The 22,949-nt window shown below is 42.8% G+C and overlaps 1 protein-coding gene across 3 annotated transcripts in view; it reads right to left on the bottom strand.

Moving 5' to 3' along the window:
- The window catches only part of inpp5d (inositol polyphosphate-5-phosphatase D), a 112,718-nt gene that overhangs the window by 59,811 nt on the left and 29,958 nt on the right, over window positions 1-22,949 (bottom strand). For 2 of the 3 annotated variants that reach the window (XM_052017723.1, XM_052017722.1), the window contains exons 3-7: window positions 13,909-14,053; window positions 13,491-13,712; window positions 12,242-12,356; window positions 8,048-8,188; window positions 4,447-4,534 (exon numbers count right to left, since the gene is read on the bottom strand). In XM_052017723.1, the coding sequence (XP_051873683.1) occupies window positions 4,447-4,534; window positions 8,048-8,188; window positions 12,242-12,356; window positions 13,491-13,712; window positions 13,909-14,053 (711 nt within the window). The remainder of the gene's footprint in view (window positions 1-4,446; window positions 4,535-8,047; window positions 8,189-12,241; window positions 12,357-13,490; window positions 13,713-13,908; window positions 14,054-22,949) is intronic. The other variant, XM_052017724.1, reaches the window with a different exon arrangement.

Genomic DNA, 22,949 nt, shown 5'->3' on the forward strand with positions numbered 1-22,949 from the left:
AATGCAGAGGGGTCATCAGACTCTTTAGTGTGTTCTTGGAGGAGGAAGAGATAGAATGGTATGGTAAGAGGATGAATAGAAGGAAGTGGTTGGGGATTGGGTAGAAGGGAGTGGTGGGGGGTTGGGTAAGAAGGGAGTGGTAGGTATGCTTAAAGGGCAGGAAGAAAGCTATGAGGCACATGGTGTGAAGTTGGGTAGACTGAATGTGCAATATGAGTCACAGAGATAATAAACAAAAGAAAAGGCCCTTCAGCCCACGACATCCATGCCAATCATCAAGTATAAATCTATACTAACCCCATTTACAGCATTTAGTCCAAGGAATGCAAACCCAACCCATCAAGTCTCTCATCATAACTGAAATATTCCATTCCAAGTAATGTCCTAGTGAATCTGCATCCGCTCCAGTGCATTCATGTCCTTCTTATAATGTGGTGACCAAAACTGCATACAATAGTCCAGCTATGGTCTAACCAAAGTTTTATAATCTTGTACCACGAATTCCATATTCTTATACTCTATGCCCCAGCTAATAAAAGGACCAACATCCTGTATGCCTTCTTCATCACCCTATCTATATGGGCTATCACCATGGGGTTACAAATACCATGGATTTGTACAATAAGATCCCATTCCACAGTACTCCCGAGGGCCCTACCATTCATGGTATATATTCTACCCTGATGAGACCTTCCAAATTGCATCATCTTGCACTTATTGGGATTAAATTCTATCTCCCATTGCTCTGCCCAATTTATCAACTGATCGATTTTGTTTATAACCTAAGACTATTCTCCACACTATCAACAACACCAATTCTTGTGTCATCACAAATGTACTAACCATACCTCCTACATTCATGTGCAAATCATTAACATATATGACAAACAACATGGTTGTTTGATCCCTGCATAGATCCGTGATATATCACTGGTCACTGGTTTCCCATCACAAAAGCTACCCTTCATCATCACCCTCTTGTCTCCTATTACCAAGTCATCCTTGGATCCAATTTGCCAACTTGCCATGTATCTCATAAGGCTGTAACTTTTTGACCAGGCTTCCATGTGGGACCCTGTTAAAGATCTTACTGATGTAATGAGGAGAATGGTTAACAGGACTTGGATCTGGTAAGAATGTGGATGTGTATTTGAGGGTTCAGGTGAAAGGCTACAGAAATTAGATCTATATTACTTTACAATTTAGAAAAATGGGAAATGATCTCATTGAAACCTGAGGGGGCATGGCAAGATAGATGTCAAGACGTTTGCACTAGTGCAGGAAAATTGAACAAGGGAACATAGTTATAAGATTAGGGGGTAGTCATTTAAAACCTATGTGAACAGGAACATTTACTCACAGAAGGTGGTGAATCTCTGGAATTCTGTACACCAGAGGTTTGTGGAGGTTGGATCACCAGAGGTACTTAAAGAGAAAGCAGATCTCAGTCCAAAACGTCGACTGTTTATTTTCCTCCGTGACCTGCTGAGTTCCTCCAGCACTTTTTGTGTATTGCTCCAGATTCCAGCATCTGTAGAGTTTTTTGTGTCTGCGTTTTTGAAAGATCGGGGAATTGAAGGCTTTGGGGAACTGGCACAGAAGAGGAGTTGAGGCCTGGGCCAGATCAGCTGTTATCACATTGAATGTTGGGGCAGACTTGAGGGTCTGAGTGGCCTCCTCCTGCTCCCATTTTCTTGTGTTTTTATGTTGTAGTCTGAATATATGGAATTGTTATATCAAATGCAGGCAGGTTTATTGGGCCTAAATGAACAATATACGTTTCCAGGAATTCCTCTGTTGACAAACATGGTGGCGTTTGAAAACAACAGAAAATGTGGATTTAAAGGATGGTTTGAAATGCTACCATGTGATGTTGCTGGAGAATACAAGTCCTGGCACGTCCCAACAAAGGTCTTGGGGCACTCAATCCCCCTGGTGGCCCGGCCGCTTTCAGAATGAGAGTTGAACAAACATGAACACCTGCCCTACAAGGATCACGAGGAAGAAAAACAGTTCCTGTAGAATCCATCTGGTCCACAACCTTAGAACACAAGAAACAGAAGCAGAAGTAGGCCATTGTCCTCTCATTTCTGCTCCGCCATTCAATAAGGTTGTGGCTGATCTTTTATCTCTGTGCAACTAAACCTTTATGTCTTGATTTCCTTAATATTCAAAATTCCATCAGTCACACTCTTCAATATATTCAGTCACCGAGCCTCTACAGTCCTCATGGAGAGAGAATTAACCTCTGGGTGAAGAGATTTTTGTTTTCATCTCTGTTCTGAATGGCCAATCTCTAATTTTGTGACTGACTCTTGGTTCTAGACATCCCAGCCAGGGAAAACATCAACTCCACATCCATGCTGTTAAAATTCTTAAGAATGATGTATATCTCAATGAGATGACCTCTTATTAAGGCACTGGAACGTGATGACTCTTTGCAAGCTTCTTTCAGCAGATCTATTCATTACATCTGTTATTGCTTTTCCCTGTACTTTCTCAATCCAGTCATGTTTTGAACTGATCTGTAGGGGATGGCATGCAAAACAAAGTTTTTAACTGTATCTCAGTACATGTAACAATAACAAACCAATTACCAATTATTGTTCAAAGCTCTAGAGAATAAGTGGCCTGTCTGCTTAATCTCTCCTCATATGGCGTTCCCGCCATTCCAGGAATCAAGCTGGTAAACCCGAGCTCATCTTATTTAGGCAGACCAAGTCTATTCTTAATGTTCCAGATGGAAACTCCCTCTAAAACTAGAGCAAGATGTCCCTACTCCTGTATTCATATCTTCTTGCAGTAAAATGCCTTCTCAATTACTTGCTGTATCTGCATGTTAAAACAAACTCACAACCTCATTTTAAAAATCTCATATGGAATATCATTAAATCAATCAGCATCATCCTAAAATGATGCTAAATTAACAAATTACTTCGAAGTGCTATTACTATCATATGGGCAGTCACTTTGCCCCTTTGTTAGTATTGGGAGAAGATTCACCCACAGCAGCACAGGTGCACTGAGAGCTCAGTAGAAAGCTCCATCCAACCATACAGACAGCAGAATAATCATAGCAAAGCATATTCCAAGGGGCTTGAGCAGGAACCAATTACCTCGGCAGTCTAGCATGCAACTATCTTTTGGAGAGACAATTGCTGCATTTAATGGCGCTAGCATTGCATTGTTTCTACTAACTCCCACTGGTGTGTTGGTGGTTTGACTTACTTCCTCATGTTACAATAGTGACAACGCTTCAAAATTGCTTCACTGGCTGTAATGCAGGTTGGTTCTGAAGTCATAAAAGCACGATGGAATTGCAAGCCTTATTTTGTAACAAATACAGAATCAAGGACAAAGTTGCCTTTGCCACCAGGGAGCATGTGAGAAGGCTTCAGGAAAGGAAGAAATGAATTAAGGTGGGGGAAGAACTGTACAAGAAAACATTTTGAACTGCCCGGGGAGATAGATTCACTGGTACCAAAAGCCACACAGCAATTATGAAACACCAGCTTTGTTTATTGCTGTTGATTGCAGTCTGATATCGAGTCATCGCAGGCTGCAATTAAAGAGGAGACTCAGGGGACGTTTCAGCTGCTTTTCTGCATGATTAAACTCAGTGGGGAGCATTGGTGTTTTTGCTAGGTGTTTTTGTCAATTTGATTGGCTTGTTGTCAGCCATAACCAGCAGCGAGACACAAACAGAGTGTGTGGAACTATGGAACATGGGACCTATAATTCACATGCAATTCACTTGGGCCTGAGCATGTGTTTTGATAAGACTTTACTTTCTAATTTGATGCAGACACAAAACAGGGAACATTTCCAATATTTATCCCACAGGTAAGAAAACACGGTTGGTAAGTAATCCATATATGGAGAAGACAGGAATTCTCCTTGGCATTCCTTCCATTAGCAGAGTTTAGATGTTCCATTTATGAAATCATTAAATTGTAGAACCCTTACGGCGCAGAAGGAAGCCATTCATCCTGTTCAGTCAATGCTGGCTTACTGCTGAACAATCCAGATAGACAAATTTCATTTTAGCACCGTAAATTATATATTCTGCAGTGCCTATCCAATTTCCTATTTTTGGGTGAAGGCTTTGTAATAACTACCAAAATATGGGAATTAATATAACCTCAGATTGAAGCAATGAATGCATTTTCCACCCAGCATCATTTCCCATCGTGGATAGCACAATGGTCTTTCTTTTTTCATCAGCAGTGTTTAAATGATCCACTTGTCACAAATATTAAATAACTTCTAGAGGTTTAAATGACTTCTAGAGGTTAAAATGACCCCATCCTGAATCTTACACCGATGAGTGTGTTTTACACCCAGTCCTGTTTCCCCCAATCTCTCAAAAACCCACTCAACATTAGAATCGCCATTGTTCACATTCAGCTTTATACTTTAATCGTGTATGTTGTCATAGTACCAGACCTGGCTCTGCATGCTTCCTCCAGGCAACGGCTGATTGTCAAGCAGTTTCTGTGATGCCTCAAGTGGCGACATTATCTGAATTAGCTCACTGAAACACATGAAAACCCAAATGATAGAATGGTATTAACTACAATCTATAACCCTTATGTTAAACCTTAGCAGCAGAATAAATTGGAGTCATGTGGCAGTGAAGGACTTGGCAGTGAAAGTATAGACATCACCTGCTATACATGCCCCTAGTGCATTGTCGAGGAATGCAACTGTCACAGTAACAGAGACGTCTTCTAACTCAGTGCACAAAGGCACTGTACACTGTGATATTTGTCAAAACAGGTTCAATGTCTGATGCTTGATGTGTGTTGAATGAGCTGATTCTAGTCAAGATGCAATGATTCGGCTCAGCATTGATGGATGAGAATCAGTCACAAATTCTGCCCTTTTTCAGTTGCAGTCACTCCTACTGGAATGCACTGCAGAAGGACACAGGTAGAGGAAGAAAAACAGGTTAATCCAGTCAAGATAATATTCTGAGGACTGGATTGAAATATGAGAACTTTATTCACCTCTAGTCTTGGGCACATTATCCTTCTGCTTTGCTTTTGGTAAACCCTTGCATTATGACTGAGTCAAGAGAATAAAGGGGAAGTGTTTCCCAAATGGCCGTTGGGGCAGTCAGTTTGCACCTTTACAAGCTTACCTGGAGTATAAATTTTTATTCCTTCATTCCTTCACCAAGGGAATAAGTTCCACTAGCAATGACAACCCCGTACCAATAATAACCCATACTCCAGGTAAACTTGCAAAAGTAGAAACAAACTGCCCCAATAGCCAGCTTCCCCTTTATTCCCTTGAAGACTCAGTCATACTGTCAGAGCTGAGCACAGGTAAAGCAGAAGGACAATATGCTCAAGACCAGAGATGAAAAAAAAAGACTTAAATTGGGTCCTTTTCATATTTTAGTCCTCATTATATTATCTCAAGAAGATTAACTTATTTTTCCACCTTCTACTAATGAAACCATATCTTCCTGTGCTTCAGGATTTGGCCACCGGTTGTTCTATTCTCAGTCTTGAACATTTACACTGTGGGTCGGCTGTATTATATACTCTTCAAGAAGTTCAGTTTCTTCTTTTGACCCAGCCACCTGCTTTCCCTTCAACAACGTGTAACTTTCTGCGAAGACTAGGTTCAGCCAGGGTCTGAATCCTCCACCCAACCCCAGAGAGGCTCTCCTTACCCTACCTTACACTCACACAATCTCACCTCTAGCCTTCAATCACTTTCTATTCTCATAATCTCTATTTTTGTCCCTATCAATTTTATCACCAATCCTCTTAATGTCCTCATATTGTTTCTTATCAGCTAAAGGGAATTCTGAGGGATAAGATATACAAGCACTTGGAAAGACAGGTATTCATTAGGGATAGTCAGTGCGGATTTGTGCGGGGAACATCACGTCTCACGAATTTGATTGAGCTTCTTGAAGGAGTAACCAAGAAGGTTGATGAGGGCAGGATGGTAGATGTGGTCTATATGGACTTCAGTAAGGCCTTTGATAAAGCTCCCCATGGTAGGCTGCTATGGAAAGTTAGATCACGTGGATCCAGGGAGAGCCAGCTGATTGGATACAGAATTGGCTTGTTGGTAGGAAGCAAAGGGTGGAAGATTGTTTTTCAGACTGGAGGCCCATGACTAGTGGTGTTCCCCAGGGCTCAGTGCTAAGCCCATTGCTATTTGCCATCTATATCAATGATTTGGATGAGAATGTACAAAGCATGGTAAGTAAGTTTGCAGATGACACTAAAATAGGTGGTGTCATTGACAGTGAAGATGGTTATCAGGATTTACAGAGGGATCTTGATCAGCTGGGTAAGTGGGCTGAGGAATGGCAAATGGAGTTTAATTCGTATAAGTGCGAGGTGTTGCATTTTGGGAAGACAAATGAGGGTAAGATTTCTACAGTGAAAGGTAGGGCCCTGGGAAGTGCTGTAGAACAGAGGGGCCTAGAAGTACAAGTAGTTGGTTGCCTGAAAGTGGTGTCGCAGGTAGATAGGGTTGTGAATAAGGCATTTGGCATGCTGGCCTTCATCAGTCAGGGCACTGAGTATAGAAGTAGGGAAGTTGTACAAGTCATTGGTGAGGCTGCATTTAGAATATTGTGTTCAGTTTTGGTCACCGTCCTATAGGAAAGATGCCATTTAGTTAGAAAGAGTGCAGCGGAGATTTATGAGGATGTTGCTGGGACTCGAGGAATAGAGTTATGGAGAGAGGTTGAGTAGGTTGGGACTTTTATCATTGGAGTGTAGGAGAATGAGCGGTGACCTTATAGAGGTGTATAAAATTATGAGGGACATAGATAGGGTGAATGCGCACAGTCTTTTTCCCAGGGTTGGGGAATCAAGAACTAGAGGGCATTGGTTTAAGGCAAGGGGGAGAGATTTAATAGGAACCTGAGGGGCAGATTTTTCACCCAGAGAGTGGTCAGTATATGGAATGAGCTGCCAGAGGAAGTGGTTGAGGCATGTACATTAACAACATTTAAAAAGTACTTGGACAGGTACATGGATAGAAAAGGTTTAGAAGGATGTGGGCCAAAGGCGGGCAAATAGGACTAGCTTAGATGGGAATCTTGGTTGGCATGGACCAGTTGGGCTGAAGGGCCTGTTGCCTTGCTGTATAACTCTATGACTCTGGTACTTTCCTATCCTACTGTGTCTTCCTTCCCACTGCTTTTTCATTCTTGAAATCCAGCTCCAAACTCATTTTATCCCAGGATCACAAAACTGTGGAATTCCTGTCCTCTCTCAGCCTTCCATGATGCCCACAATATAAAGGCTTTTAATATACAATCTTCTTCACCAAACCACTATTCAATCTATCCCATTTGCTCTATACACTGAATGAGAAAACACATGGTGAACGATAAGAGTTCCAGGGGTAACCACAGATCACTGAGACCTTGTAATGAGTATGTCCAGTTCTGCCACTTTTAATGCCCATTCCACTCCCACTCTGACCTCTTTGTCTGTGGCTTCCTGCACTGTAGCATTGAGGACCAACACAAGCTTGAGGAACAACACCTCCTCTTCTGCCTGGGTACATTGCAACCTCCGGACTTCAGGACTTTAGGCAACTCACTCTTTCCTACTGTAAGTAATCTGTAATATTGCCTCAGATTTTCTCTCTCCATTGGTGCAGCCTGACTTGCTGGGCATGTCCCACAATCCTGCCATTAACTACACATAACACAAGACAAAAAAGCATAATCTGCCTCTACATGCCGCATCAACCCCATTGGGTCTCAGCCTATCAGAGATATTCCTTTGCCATTTCTATCCTTCGCTCAACTTCTCAGCAACTTAAAACTAATTTGTTTTCTCCCTTTCCCAGTTCTGACAAAGAGCCTCAGACCTGAAACATTAACTCACTTCCTCTTTCCACAGATGCTACCTGGCCTGCTGAGTGTTTCCAACATTTTTTGTTTTTTATGCCATGTAACGAACCTGCCCTGAGTTACTGTCAGTGCCTTGCATGCATCTATCTGCTGAGCAATAGTTGGTGTACAGCCTCTGAGATGCTGCTAATTAGAACACATGCCTACCTGTTGAGATCTTTGGTGAGTACGCTGAGCAAGAGCCTGAGTTGCCACAAATCTGTGGATGTGCCGTTTACATGTTCAGCATCCTTGAGCACACCCTGCTGAACATAGTCATGAAGAGCCTCATGAAATCCTGCTGGAATCCTGAAATATTGGAAGAACAGTATGTGAGTCCAAGGGGTGCACATGGTTACATCACAGATGCAATTAATGGCTTAAAGAGCACCATTTCCTTTTCCCCCATAGGAACAGTGCATTCTCTTTATATAGACATTCACCACTAACCAGTGATCTAAAGGGAGCTGTCATTGGGTTTGTTATCACCAAATTCTTGTGTAATCAACACAGTTTATGTTGGAGGTTGAGTTGGGAGAGGCTGATCTCTGATATTAGGGGACCTTATTCTTAAATTACTCTCCAAACTCTGCTGACCACATTCCCAGTTGTAGATCCACCTCTCACCAGTTGTAAATCCACCTCTCTAGAATTTCTAGATTTCTAGGAAAAGCTAGAAAGTCCAGTATTTTCTAGAGGGATATCATTGGAGCTATGAGCATAGTGGCTCAAACACACTGGACCTCTGCTCATCCTGTTGAATCTATGTAGGTACACATGGTAACAATGGTGTTAGATCTGGGTGGGAGCACAACATCAAGATGATATCAACTGGAACAGAAGGATAGTCTTGAAAGGTGCACAGCCATCTTCAGAAACATCCCACCAGGCTAAGAAAGGTTTGTGAACTGTGATGGCATTTGCCCCCTGTCCCCCTCATTGGACAGTGACAAGAAGCAGCATAAGAGGGAAAAGAGCATCTTAAAAGAATGGACCCAAGGAGAGGAAAAGTTGAAATGGAGAAACAAATTGGCCCAAGTGATGTTGGCCTAGAGGGTAAGAGACTAAGGCCCTATCTCCCTCGCATACCATCTGATATCTTCCCCAGTGAATGACAATCTGTTGCCTTATTCCGGAAGGACCTAATAACAAGGCCCAATGTATTTTCATTTGGTGCTTCCTTTGCAACAGGAGTCATCACTGGATGTTGGACTACGTTAAGATTGAAAAAGAAATTAGGTAAGCATCTGATCAAGCACTTAGAACATGGAACATAGAACAGTACAGCACAGGAACCGGCCCTTTGGCCCATAATGTTGTGCCAAAGTAATTAAATGCCTAAATAAACTAATCCTTTCTGCCTATGCAATACCCATATCTCTATTCTCTTCACATTCATGTGCCTATCTAAGACCCTCTTAAAAGCTTCTTATCATATTTGCCTCCACTACCACCCTGAACAGTGCATTCAAGGCACCCACCACTCTGTGTAAAAAATATGCTCCATGCATCTCCTTTGAACTTACCCCCTTCTCACCTAAAAAGCATGCCCTCCAGTATTATTAGACATTTCAACCCTGGGAAAAAGATACCAGCCGTCTATTCTATCCATGCATCTCATAATCTTATAAACTTCTATCAGGTCTCCCTCAGCCTCCACCACTCCAGAGAAAACAAAGTTTGTCTAACTTCTCCTTATAGCACATTCCCTTTAATCCAGGTAGCATCCTGGTAAACCTCTTCTGTACACTCTCCAAAGCTTCCACATCCTTCCTATAATGGGGTGACCAGAATTGAATTCAACACTCCAGATGTGGCCTAACCAGAGTTTTACAAAGCTGCAACATAACTTTCTGAGTCTTGAGCTCAGTTCCTTGACTAATAAAGGTAAACATGACATACGCCTTCTTTACCAACCTTTCAACCTGTGCAGCCACTTTCGGGGAGCTATAGACTTGGACCCCAAGATCCCTCTGTACATCAACACTATTAAGGGTCCTGCTATTAACTATGTACTGTCCCTTTGCATTTGATATCCCAATGTGCAACACCTCACACTTGGCCAGATTAAACTCCATTTGCCATTTCTCCGCCCATATCTGCAAGTGATCTGTATCCCACTGTATTCTTTGGCAATCTTCTACACTATCCACAACACAACTAATCTTTGTACCATCTGTGAACTCATACACATTTTCCTCCAAGTCTAAATAATCCACACTGATAAATTTATACATATATATCACAAACAGCAGAGGTCCTAGTATGGATCCTTGTGGAACACCGTTAGTAGTCATGGACCTCCAGCCAGAATAAATCCCATCAACCACTACTCTCTGTCTTCTATGGGCAAGCCAATTCTCAATCCAAACTGCCAAGTCACCATGGATGCCATGCATCTTCTGGATCAATCTTCTGGATAAGCCTACCATAAGGGTCCTTGTCAAACACCTTACTAAAATCCATGTAGACAATATCCACAACTCTACCTTCATCAATCACCTTCATCACCTCCTCAGAAAACTCAATCAAGTTAGTAAGACATGACTTGCCCCGCACAAAGCCACACTGACGGTCCCTAATTAGGCCATGCTTTTCCAAATGCTCATAAATCCTATCCCCAAGTATCCTTTCCAAAAACTTCCCTACCCACCAGTCTATAGAACATAGAACACTACAGCACAGTACAGGCCCTTTGGCCCACAATATTGTGCTGACATTTTATCCTGCTCTAAGATCTATCTAACCCTTCCCTCCCACATAGCCCTCCATTTCTCTATCATTCATATGGCTATCTAAGAGTGTCTTAAACGTCCCTAATGTATCCGCCCCCACAACCTCTGCCGGCAGTGCGTTCCACGCACCCACCACTGTAAAAAACTTACCCTGACATCCCTCTTATATCTTCCTCCAATCACCCTAAAATTATGCCCCCTCATGTTAGCCATTGTCGCCCTGGGAAAAAGTCTCTGACTGTCCATTCGATCTATGCCTCTTATCATCTTGTACACCTCTATACTTTTTAGGATTATCCCTATTTCCTTTCTTGAACAATGAAACAACATTAGCTACTCGCCAATCCTCCAGACCTTGCCTGTGGCTAGAGAGGACACAAAGATATTGGTCAAGGTCCCAGCAGTCTCATCTCTTGCATCTCTCAAAAACCTGGGGTACATCTCATCAGGCCCTGGGGACTTATTAACCTTAACATTCTTCAAGAGGCCCAACATTACCCTCTTTCTTTATTTCAAAATGCCCTGGCATATTAGTACACTCCACACTGATCTCATTATCCTCCACGTACTTCTCTTTGGTAAGTACCAACTCAAAGTACCTCAACCATGGACCTCAACCATGTCCTCCACCTCCAAGCACATGTTCCCTCCTTTATCCTTGAGTGGTCCTACCCTCTCCCTAGTTATCCACTTGCTCTTGATGTATCTATAGAATGCCTTGGGATTCTCTTTAATCCTATTTGCCAAGGACTTTTCATGGCCCCTTCTGGCTTGTCTAATTCCCTTCTTGAGCTATTTTCTAGCTTCTTTATAATCCTCAGGGACTCTGTTTGATTTTAGCTTCCTAAACCTTACATACACTTTGTTTTTCTTCTTGACTATATTCACCACTTCTCTCATAATCCAAGGCTCTCTTACCTTGCCATCCTTCTTACTGGAATATACCTGCTCTATACTCTGTGTGGTTGGTCTTTAAACACTCTCCACATGTCAGATGTGGATGTGCCCAAAAACAGCTGTTCCCAATTAACTCTCCCTAGTTCTTGCCTAATACTCTCATATTCTGTCCTACCACAACTTAATACTCTCCCACAAGGTCCATACTTGTCCTTATTCATAGCTACCTTAAAACTTAAGGAGTTGTGGTCACTGTTCCCTAACTGTTCCCCCACTGAAAGGTCAGACACCTGGCCAGGCTCATTTCTCAATACCAGATCCATTATGGCCCCTCCTCTAGATGGACAATCTACATACTGATTTAAGAAACATCACCACGGATGACAGATCTTTAGTCCCAAGTGCTTATTGCTGTGGTCCCACCGACATCTAATATCACTGTTAATGAGTAGAGCCATATCTGAGTACATACGAACAAGGTAGGAGGATGGCTAGTGTTTATGGGTTACAGTAACTTGCTGGGACATTCTCCAAGCAAATACTGGTTCAACTGGTGAGAGGTAGACATGGCACTGGACAGATTTTTGTCTAGCTTGAAGAATGGGGATAGTAGAGGTTGGAAAGTAAAGGAAGAGCTCAACCTCTCCCAAGCTAACACCCACTTCCTCCCTCTCCACTCCCTCCGGGTCTGTCAGACCACCATTCTCAGCGATTGACTTCAGCTACTTACAGTGTCAAAGCTGCTGAATCCACTCCTTCAAGGCGCTGTGCAAGTATCTTATTGATCAGGGACTGGCTGACATCACTCCTGGTCTGTGTGGGGGATTCAGCGACATCAGCAGCACCTTTAAAATGCCAAAAAAATAGCTGTGTGATAGTAGCAAATATCAGAATAAACCTTGGCTGAAGGTGACTAAAGACACACCAGCACTGAGCTATGAACCAAAGGAACTTGTCTCAAGTTCTCCCATGGCAGGGGAAGGGGCAGTGGGGTCTTTGTGCTTAGCATTCTCCCTCTCTCCATTGAAACAGATTGGAAAATTGCACCAATGAAATTTGGCATTTGCTTTAATAGGTATTGCAGCATCAAATAAATCTCGATATCACACCTACACGCTACTAAAACCCAGGGGAACCCTACTTGACTCAGGGTCCAAAGTGGAAAATGGAGACACAAGAGACTGCAGATGCTGGAATTTGGAGCAACAATCAATCTCCTGGTGGAACTAGTGGGTCAAGCAGTATCTGTGGGAGGAAAGGAATTATTGACGTTTTGGATTGAAACCCTGCGTCAGTGGCAGAGGGTACATAACGGTATAAAGAGGAGAGGGGAGTGGTGAGACAGGGGCCAAAGGTGATTGGTGGACCTCTGGCCTTGTCTTACCCCTTCCCCTCTCTATACTGGCTATCTCCCCTTTCCACTCTCAGTCCTGATGCAGGGTTTTGACCTCAAACATTGACAATTCCTTTCCTCCTACAGATACTGCTTGACCTACTGAGTTCCTCCAGCAGATTGTTCGTTGCTCCAAAATGGAAAACCCATTGCATTGTTGCTCCTGTCACAATCTACTCCAACAAGTAAACCCACCTGGGCTACACTACTGGTCAGATAGAGTCCTCACATTTCATCCTCTTTAATCTGGATATATATTCCAAAATAGAGTCAGCAGACTGTGTAAATCTTGAGGCCACTGGAGCTGAGCTCTACCCTGTCCTCAGTTACCACAGGAACACACATACATGCCTCCCTGTCAGTATTATAGAGCAGGAACCCTTCATTAATCCAGGGCAAAGAGAGCCAATATGGTGCCCAATCCACTGCCAAGCCACTCTTGGTTCACTCAACGCAGGCGAGAACTGAGTGGATCTCCCCCATCCCAATGTCTCACAGCCACATCAGTGCTTTCAACTTCTGGAGGAACCGCTTAACCAGAATGAAACTGGAACTTGCTTATTTGATGTATTCAACAAGAACTAACCATAATTCAGTGGGAGGCATGGTGGCACAGTTGGTAAAGCCACTGCCTCACAACGCCAGAGACCTGGGTTCGATCTTGACCTTGGGTGCTGTCCTTGTGGAGTTTTCAGGTTCTCGCCACGACCATGTGGGTTTACTGCGAATGCTCTTGTTTCCTCCCACAGCCCGACAATGTGAGGGCTGATAGGTTTATTGGCCACTGTAAATTGCCCCTGCTGTGTAGCTGAGTGGTAGGATTGGGGGGAATTGATAGGAATGTGAAGAGAGTAAAATGGGTTAAAGTAGGATTAATACAAAAATGGGTACTTGGCAGTCAGCATGGATTCAGTAGGCTGAAGGTCCTGTTTCCATGCTGTATCTCCCTATGACTCTCTGAATTATTAATGGCAGGTTAAAAATCAGTTTGCTTTTCTTTTTACCTGCTTCCATCTCTGGGCTCTCCACCTCTTCTACCCGCTCCACAGGGTACCGCAGGTGAGTCACCAGCCCCATGTTCTCCTGCTTGTAATATTCAATCAAGTCAGGCATCTTTTCAAAATTCTTCGACTTGATCCCCGCTGAGGCCTATGAATAGATATACAGCATTTACCAGAAGGGTCAGCAGCTTCAGTCCTCACACCTGTATTGTTTCCCTGCCCCATGCCCCCGTCCTGAGGTCCAATTTATCCCAGAAACGCAGGGTCACGCATTGAGCAACTCGTCTGTTGATGTGGTCTTGCTTCGCTCTTCTTCCAAATCACAAGGGCTGAATCTGGTTGACACCTGTTCCTTTTTCAAGCGAGGCTTGTTGCAAATAGTGTAAGAAGTAAACATCATAGGCAGGCAATCAAGTTCAAAGCAAACACACTAACTATAGTCTCTCATACCAACCTTAATACTGAAACTCATACACAGGATCACAGCTATAAGCAATTATTTATTCAAGCACAGTCAATCCCAGCAGTGGTTCAAGAAGATGGCTCACTACCTTTTTCTCCAGAGCAATCAGGGATGAATAATAACTAATTTCCAGTGACACCCTGTAATGAAAAAAATGTCTTCTACACACATTCCACCATGGACATTTTAAACACAGATAAAAATGGATCCTGCGACTATAGGGTGGTGACTGTCCATTGTTTCTAGGTGAAATACATACACACGATCATACTCCTGTAGACAATGCTCACTCCTCTCCAGAATTCTAGTATTTGTAAACATCTGGGACATGACGGTAATGGTATTTGTTTATTATTGTCACAGTGAAAAACTTGTCTTGCATATCGTTCATACAGATCAATTCAATACACAGTGCATTGAGGTAGTACAGGGTAAAAACAATTACAGAATACAGAGTAAAGTGTCACAGCTACAGGGAAGTGCATTTCAGGTAGCCAATGAGGTGCAAGGTCATAACAAGGTAGATTGTGAGGTCAAGAGTTCACCTCATCATATAAGGTCAACGCTGTCCAATAGTCTTATCACAGTGGGATAGAAGCTGTCCTTGAGCCTGGTGGTATGTGCCCTCAGGCTCCTGTATCTTCTGCCTGATGGGAGAGGGGAGAAGAGAGAATGACCCAGGTGGGTGGGGTCTTTGATTATGGTGGCTGCTTCACCGAGGCAGCAAGAAGTACAGACAGAGTCCACGGAGGGGAGGCTGGTTTCCATGACGTGTTTGGCTGTGTCCACAACTCTCTTCAGTTTCTTGCGGTCCTGGGCTGAGCAGTTGCCATACCAAGCCGTGATGCATCTAGATAGGATGCTTTCTATGGCACATCAATAAAAGTTGGTGAGTGGCAAAGAGGAAATGCCAAATTTCTTTAGCCTCCTGAGGAAGTAGAGGCGCTGGTGAGCTTTCTTGGCCGTGGCATCTACATGGTTGGACCAGGACAGGCTATTGGTGATGTTCACTCCTAGGAACTTGAAGCTCTCAACCTCAGCACCATTGATGTAGACAGGTGCCTCCTTTCCTGAAGTCAATGACAACTGATGGGGAGAATTCATCCTGGGATACAGGTGCCTATAAATTGTTTGCTTGGTGCTAAGACAGCAAGCAGTACAGCATAATTCAGTTTGTGAATGTTGCATTAAGAGAGAGAACAGTTGTGAAGTTCACAAAGCAATGTTGTTGAGTTTCTCTGTGTAATACCACACTAGAGCTGAGATTGTTGGTTTCAGCCTGGCCTTCTCTATTGTTGCATTGCATGTTCTGAAACTAGCTGCTAAGGGGACATACCACAATGCAAGCAACAGTCTTCCAGTTTTTGGAAGTATATCCCTGGGGATTTCAATACCTTTACAGCTGCTGAGACACCTAACACTTCCTCTATTTAATGCTGTGTTCTAGAATTTCACTGTCCCCTCCCTGAATTCTCAAGCTACAATGTCCTTCTCCTCAGTGAATACAGTAAAAAGAATTCAGTTAAGACCTCACCTAAGTCCTCTGGCTCCATATAGATTGCCACTTAGGTTGCTAATGGACCCTACTCTGGTTACCCTCTTGTCCTCAATAGAAAGCTTTGGGATTTACCTTGATCTTGTCCACCAACATATTTCTTGGTCCTTTGCCCTCCTGATCTTGTTTTAAGTAACCCCTCCCCCTACATTTTCTATACCCCTGAAGAGCCTCCGCTCTTTTCAGATCTCTATACCTGTCATATGCTTCCTATTTTTTCTTTATCCAGCCTTTGACATCCCTCGATTCCCTGGAACAAGTTGGCCCTGAACTCTCACGGTTTCATATTTAAATGCTTCCCCCTTGTAAGTTATCTGCAAGTAGTTGCTTCCAGTCTACTTTTGCCAGGTCCTGTCTTATGATATTGAAATTGACCTTCCCCCAATCCAAGACCTTAGTTTCTGAATCCTCGTTATCCCTTTCCACAACTACCCTTAAAATTATAGACGTATGGTCAATAGCTCCAAAATGCTCTCCCACTGACACTCCAACTAGTTCCCGGTTATATTCCAGCACTGCCCATCCTCTAGTTGGACTATCTGTATACTGGTTCTAAAAGCCCTCCTGAATGCACTTTAAAAATTCCACCTCTTCTGAGCTTTTCACACTGAAAGAGTCCCAATTCATATCGGGGAAGGTGAAATTCCTTATTACTATACTCTACCATTCTTGCATCTGCAATCTGTCTTTATATACAGTATGCTCCTCTATCTCATGCTGTCTGTTAGGAGCCTGTAGCATACAGCCAGAAAAGTGGTCGATCTTTTGGTTCTTGTTCCACTCATATTTCCTCATTTGAAGAGCCATGTAGGATATCCTCCCTCAATATTGCAGTATTGGACTCCTTAATCAATATCTCAATGCCTGAAGATTCTCTACCCAGGAATATTATGTCCTGCTTTTCCTTCAACTGTATTTCTGAGACAGCAACAATATTGCATTCCCATGAGCTGATAAAAGCTCTAAGTAGAGTAACAAAGGACTACAGATGCTGGAATCTAGATGAAAAACACTATGATGCTGAAGGAACTCAGCAGGTCAGGCAGCATCCGTGGAGAAAAGCAGGCGGTCAACGTTTCCCGTCTGCTTTTCTCCACGGATGCTGTCTGGCCTGCTAAGTTCCTCCAGCATCATTGTGTTTTTCATCAAAAGCTCAAAGTACATCTGCCTCACCAGTCAGACTCCTCATATTAAAAGAGATGTAATTTAGCCTTGTATTTCTCCTGTGGACCTTATCACACCCATCTCTGCTCTGCGTACTGGACTGACTTAGTTTTCCTTCAACATTTGTGTGCACCACTGCTTCAACTGTACATTTACTCTGTGCCCCATTTGCCTGTCAAATTAGCTTAACCTCCACACCCACCACCAGCAGCACTAGCAAAGCTTCCCACAAGCATATTATTCCTGTTTTGGATCAGGTGCAACCTCTCCACCTTCCCCACAAGCAGGCCCAGTGATCAAGAAATCTAAAGCCCTCCTTCCTACATATCCCTTTAGCCACACATTCATTTGACTTACCCTTCTATTCCTACACTCACTAGCACATCACACTGGAAGTAATCCAGAGATTACAGCTTTAAGAGGTTTTGCTCCTTAATCTATGACCTAACTCTCTAAATTCAGGTAAACAGAGGGATAGTGCAAACATGTCACTAGTATCTAAAGTGGACCACAACCTCTGGCTGTGTACCACTGAGACCAACCCCTTCAGCTGGTAATCACCCAATGCTTTTCCATCTGTGTAGCCAATAATTATGGGGCGACCAGATCACTAAGCAAGTTATCCATAATGTCCTCAGCATTGCGGTTACTACGGAGTGAATCCATCTGCAACTTCAACTGTGCAACTGGTCAGCCAGGAGCTGCAGCTGGACATACTTCCTGCATGCACGGTTGTCAAAGGTCAAATGAATGCAATATGAGTGTCAGCCCTTAGAGTGAGAAGTTTTAGGAGAAATGTCCGTAAGATCTTGTTCTCTGAATAAATAGGAACTGTCGCTTTTCAGCCAGTGAGGTGAAGAATCTTATTGCTAATGAATGTTGCATGTTTACTACTGTTGATGTCATTGGGAAATTTTCGGTCAGAAAAAATTTCTTGTGCTGGAGAGAACAAAACTGGCAAAAGTGAAATATCCTGGTAGCCACTAAAGGACCCAAACATATTGTCTTGCTCCAAGTTAATCCGACTTTTAACAGAACAGCACCATTTTGTTTTGAAGCTGTTAACAAATGTTGAGCCCAGTGGATGTCAAATCAGCAGAATTTCATGAGCACCTGTTAAATGTCCCATCTGATCTTCTGCACTATTTAAGTTAGAATTGAATACTAGATGAGGGAAATTACAGCCAGCCCATGTGTTATTATCCACTTAGCACTATCTCTTTCGATGAATTTCAACTCCAAGGTGTTTTGTTAATGGACATCGCTGCAAGGTCTTTTCTCTAGGTTCTGAAAGGCCTGATTTCTCTTGGCCTAAGCTCCGACTAATTCTATACCATGGTTAGAAAACAGCCTAAAGCTAGTCAATATATTAGTACTTCCTTAAATGACCCCATTGGTTTTTCAATAGGCTTTTGCATTCTGATCCAGTGGTCTTGATAATAAAACAATTAGTTTACTACATCATCCAATTCCTTGCCTGGACCATGATTATTGGTCTTTGTACTGGCAAATAACAATCATTCAAATACTTAGCATTTGGAAAAGATTGCAGCTTGTAGTGTTCTTCACGCTCTTCACAGAGTCATATACCATTAGTCAGCAGGTTGACAGATTACTTATCTCCCATTCAGTATAGTGCCAAATACCTTAAAGTATGAGTCACCTTATTCCAGGTCCTAGCAGATAATATCCTCAGTGAATTGAAGCTAACTTCAAACAAAAGGGTACAGTGAACTTCAGTGTTCTCAGTCTATCATAGGCTGTTGTCTCAGGAGTGACACTCTAATAACAAGGAGCATTGGTTCATGGTGAAGTGCTGCAGCCAAGACAGACCCCTCCACTTAATTGCTGCTGCCTGGCTTTACATGACAATTTTCACTGTGTTTAACCAAGGACTGTGCAGTGTGTGATGCAACTGTTATGGATGAATTGCTAGCACTCAACACAAGCTGTGAAATAAGGATGTGAGGCAGAGGCAAGGCCTTTGTATTTGATTGCCTGGGACAGTCACTTAGTGAAAGTCGAGGGTGCAATGTGCTGAGCAATATTGAAAGCCATTGGTGTAGCTAGTGGAAAGTGGCTCTGCAGGAGCATTCACTGACACCGACCATGGTCAGAAGTGAGGTTGGGAGCCTAGGTTTTGAGGTGGTGTGCTCCTTCCCCCATTCTGTCTTCTGTCTTCTCCTGAAGCACGGACTCAGGGTTTCTCAGTGGCAAGCTGAAGGCTCCTCTGCTTTGGGCAGTTGTGGGCCAGGTATTCCCAGGAGTTTATATGATGTTGCATTTCTTCAAGGTGTTAAATAAATCCTCAAAACTTTTCCACTGACCAACTGGTAATGTCTTCTCAAGACAGAGCTCAGAATTGAGAGTCCATTTTGGGAGTTTGGCATTGGACATAGGAAAGATGTGGCCTGCTAAACATAGCTAACTGAGTAACTCAGGCCTCAGTGCTGGAGAGATTGGTTTGCTTGTCCTACCACAGTGAAAAGTGTCACATAAAGCCAGGCAGCAGCAGTTAAGTGGAGAGGACTGTCTTGGTTGCAGCACTTGGAATTGTTTTTCCAGTGCCTCTGTACATAGTTCAGGTCTCAGAAGTATATAGGATGGCTGAGATTACTGCTGTCTGGTAGACTGAATTTTATGCCAGATCTGGATCATTGTACTGGTGGTCACAAAGGTATCATTTCATAATACATCTGTGCACAAGTCTTTCACTGCTTAGGTGTTGGACCTGGTGGGTACAGATCTGTTTAACACTGGGGTACATCACTGGTGGGTACAGGTCTGTTTAACATTGAGGTACATCACTGGTGGGTCACTGGTCTGTCACTGTACAACTCTGGGATGCAATCTTGCTGGGTACATGTCTTTAACTGTGTAACCCTGGGATGGTGTCTTGCTGGATACATTGTATGCAGCACTGGATTACAGTTCTGTCACTGTGCAACAGTGAATTTGTACAATGAGTACAGATCTGTCAGTATGGGTTACTCTACAGAGGGTACAGATCTGTCACTGTGTAACACTGGGATATATGAATGGGGGGGTATGGATCTGCCACTCAGTAACATTAGGGACTGTACAGTGAGTGCGTACACACTTGTCACTCGTTTAACTGCAATTTCAAAGAGCTCTTTTTAAACAATTGGTACAACCACAATGAGCTACAAGGTTCTTTGAATTGTCCCAGATCTTACTCCAGTCAGAGACAAGCACATGCATGTGACCTTGAGGGATTCCCAGTAAGGCTGATGCTGTTATTTACAGTGGTTTTTGAGTGTGGTTAGGGAGGAAATTTGTCCTGCTTCCTGATTTAGGTGGGTGGGAAATGTTTGTACCATGAAACTTAACTTGCTCTCAAAGAAATACAGCTTTTCATGTATTTTTCCTAAGTGACCTGGAGTTTTGCCTTTAGAGTTAGAGTCACACAGCATGGACACAGGCCCTTCGGCCCAACTGGTCCATGCCGACCTTTTAAATATTGTTAATGTACCTGCCTCAATCACTTCCTCTGGCAGCTCGTTCCTTCTACTGACCACCCTCTGAGTGAAGAGGTTGCCCCTCAGGTTCCTATAAAATCTCTCCTCTCTCACCTTAAACCTATGCCCTCTTGGTCTTGATTCCCCAACCTGAGAAAAGGACCTCTAAATGTAACTACACTCTTTGAAATCTGTATTGCCTTCAATAGGAACAGATGGTGTAGTATATTTTCTGTTTCCTCTTCCATTTAAAATCTTTTCATCACTGGACACAATAATAAGGGACCAATTCAATCCAATAAAACAGTGCTGCTCCATGTTATAACTGGGCTTTACAAGGCATTCCCTACAAGCCCTGGCCATCACAAGTCCCAAATTCAAATTTCACCCACAAAAAGCCTCGACTACAAGCCCCACCCACATCATTCTTTTTCAATCTTTTTATTAAATTTCAAATTAGTATACATTAGTGATTATACACATGGTGCAAAGAGATCAGGATTACAATAATAACAGTTGACATATGCACTCACAGGGAGTAAAATATATAATCTGAACCTCCCAATCTCTTACTAAGTGAGCATGATGCAAAAGAATTTGAAAAGAAATTTAATTATATGAAAAGAGAACCCCCAAATTAAAAAAAATAAACAAAAGCAAACCAAAAACTTCAAAAAAAAAGCTGGACTGTTATTTCTTCGGTTAAAACAAAACATTATTACGTCGTTAGCTCTGCTCCTCTATATTCAAAGGTTATTGAAAGGGATTCGAAAAAGGTCTGAGCCCCACCCACATCTAACTTCTCCCAAAATCCCAGGCACAATCCTCATCAATATCAATCGACCTGCAAGCCCCATCAAAAGCCCCACCACAACAAGCCCCAGCCACAAGTCTCTTATTGTTAGAACATAACATTGGCAATCCCATTAGCTAGAGCGCAAAATTACCCACTACAATCCATGATGAACATATTTGGAAAATCCTGCAAAGCACATTCTAAAGTGCATTATAAATAAAAGTGAGAAACAGCTCTTACAACCAGAACTGGACAAGGGAACCACTGAATGAAATTAACAGGCTTGATATAGATGGATGTGTGTGTCTCCCAGCAATGGGTGAGTTCGAATAATCATTTAACTAAACACTTAAGATGAGATAAGATATCTTTATCAGTCACATGTACATCGAAACATACAGTGAAATGCATCTTTTGCGTAGAGTGTTCTGGGGGCAGGAAAAGAGCCAGTTGTTACACTTAAAAGAAGGATAAGTAACAGAGGAGAGAATTGTTTTGCTCTGGTAGCAACAATGGCTATTATTTCCTATTGATTTTGAACTGTGGTCAGATAAAGAACGTTCATTTGCTTCATTTTAAAAAAATCTGCTGTTAGCCTCAGAAACAAAGAAATCCTTGCTCTTAAAGAAATGCCACCCTGGGAATACCTGGCAGAGCTCAACAGCTTACATGTTACAGGGAGGGAAGACCGGGGGAGGTAGAGAGTCTTGTGGTTCGACACCCTTGGTCAGAGCAGGAAAGGGTATAATGAGTCTTAATTTTGCTGTCACATGTCAAGCATAAAACATGACCCCTAATCAGTTAAACCAGATGCTTCCGCAGTCAAACAGGCTCTTTGACAAAAAATAGCTGGTGAAATTAAACTGTACTTTCTAATTACAGGTCCATTTCTTCATATGTTGGGTATTTCACATAATTAGAAGTGGCTCAGTGGTTGTTCTCTGGCTTTAAGAGCCAGAAGCATGGGTGGTCAAGGTCTCTACTGAAGACTTGGCTCTCTCTCTACATTACTGCAGCATAGGTGTTGGACATGCTCTCTTTCAGACACAAGGCCTTGGCTGCTCTCACAGGTGAGTAGAGAAGCTCCCATCTACTAGACACAGCACATAATATATTCACCTAATGTGAAACTGCAAGCAATGAGGTTTTTAAAAAGACAAGGACACTTCTCTCAGTGTGCAGGCCAACTCTTGTTCAAGGCAGAGAAAGAAAAATTTCTCTGGAGCTGAGGTCAAAGGTTAAATCAGCTGCGGTTTTACTGAATTGTAGAGAAGGCTCAAGAGGATGGGTTGCTCTTATTTCTTGTCTTATTGGTCTAGAATCTCCTTTGCTCATCTCTGTAAAACTATAAGGTGCTAGGCAGTGGAAAATATGCTTTATCTGGAGCAGAGTAAAATTGCATCCATTTCCAGGTCTTCAGGTGTGAAATTCCTCCAGTGATATCGTCAGTAGAGCAACGTCCAAAGTCCATCTCCTCTAATTTTCAACTTCAGTGATCTTACAGATGACAGGTCATATTTTATCAGTCCCACTCCCCTGAAACCATGCTATTTAAGGGGCCAACACTCAAGCTGTGAGATGTGTGAC

This window comes from Pristis pectinata, chromosome 6, assembly GCF_009764475.1.
Source record: "Pristis pectinata isolate sPriPec2 chromosome 6, sPriPec2.1.pri, whole genome shotgun sequence".
Lineage (NCBI taxonomy): Eukaryota > Metazoa > Chordata > Chondrichthyes > Rhinopristiformes > Pristidae > Pristis > Pristis pectinata.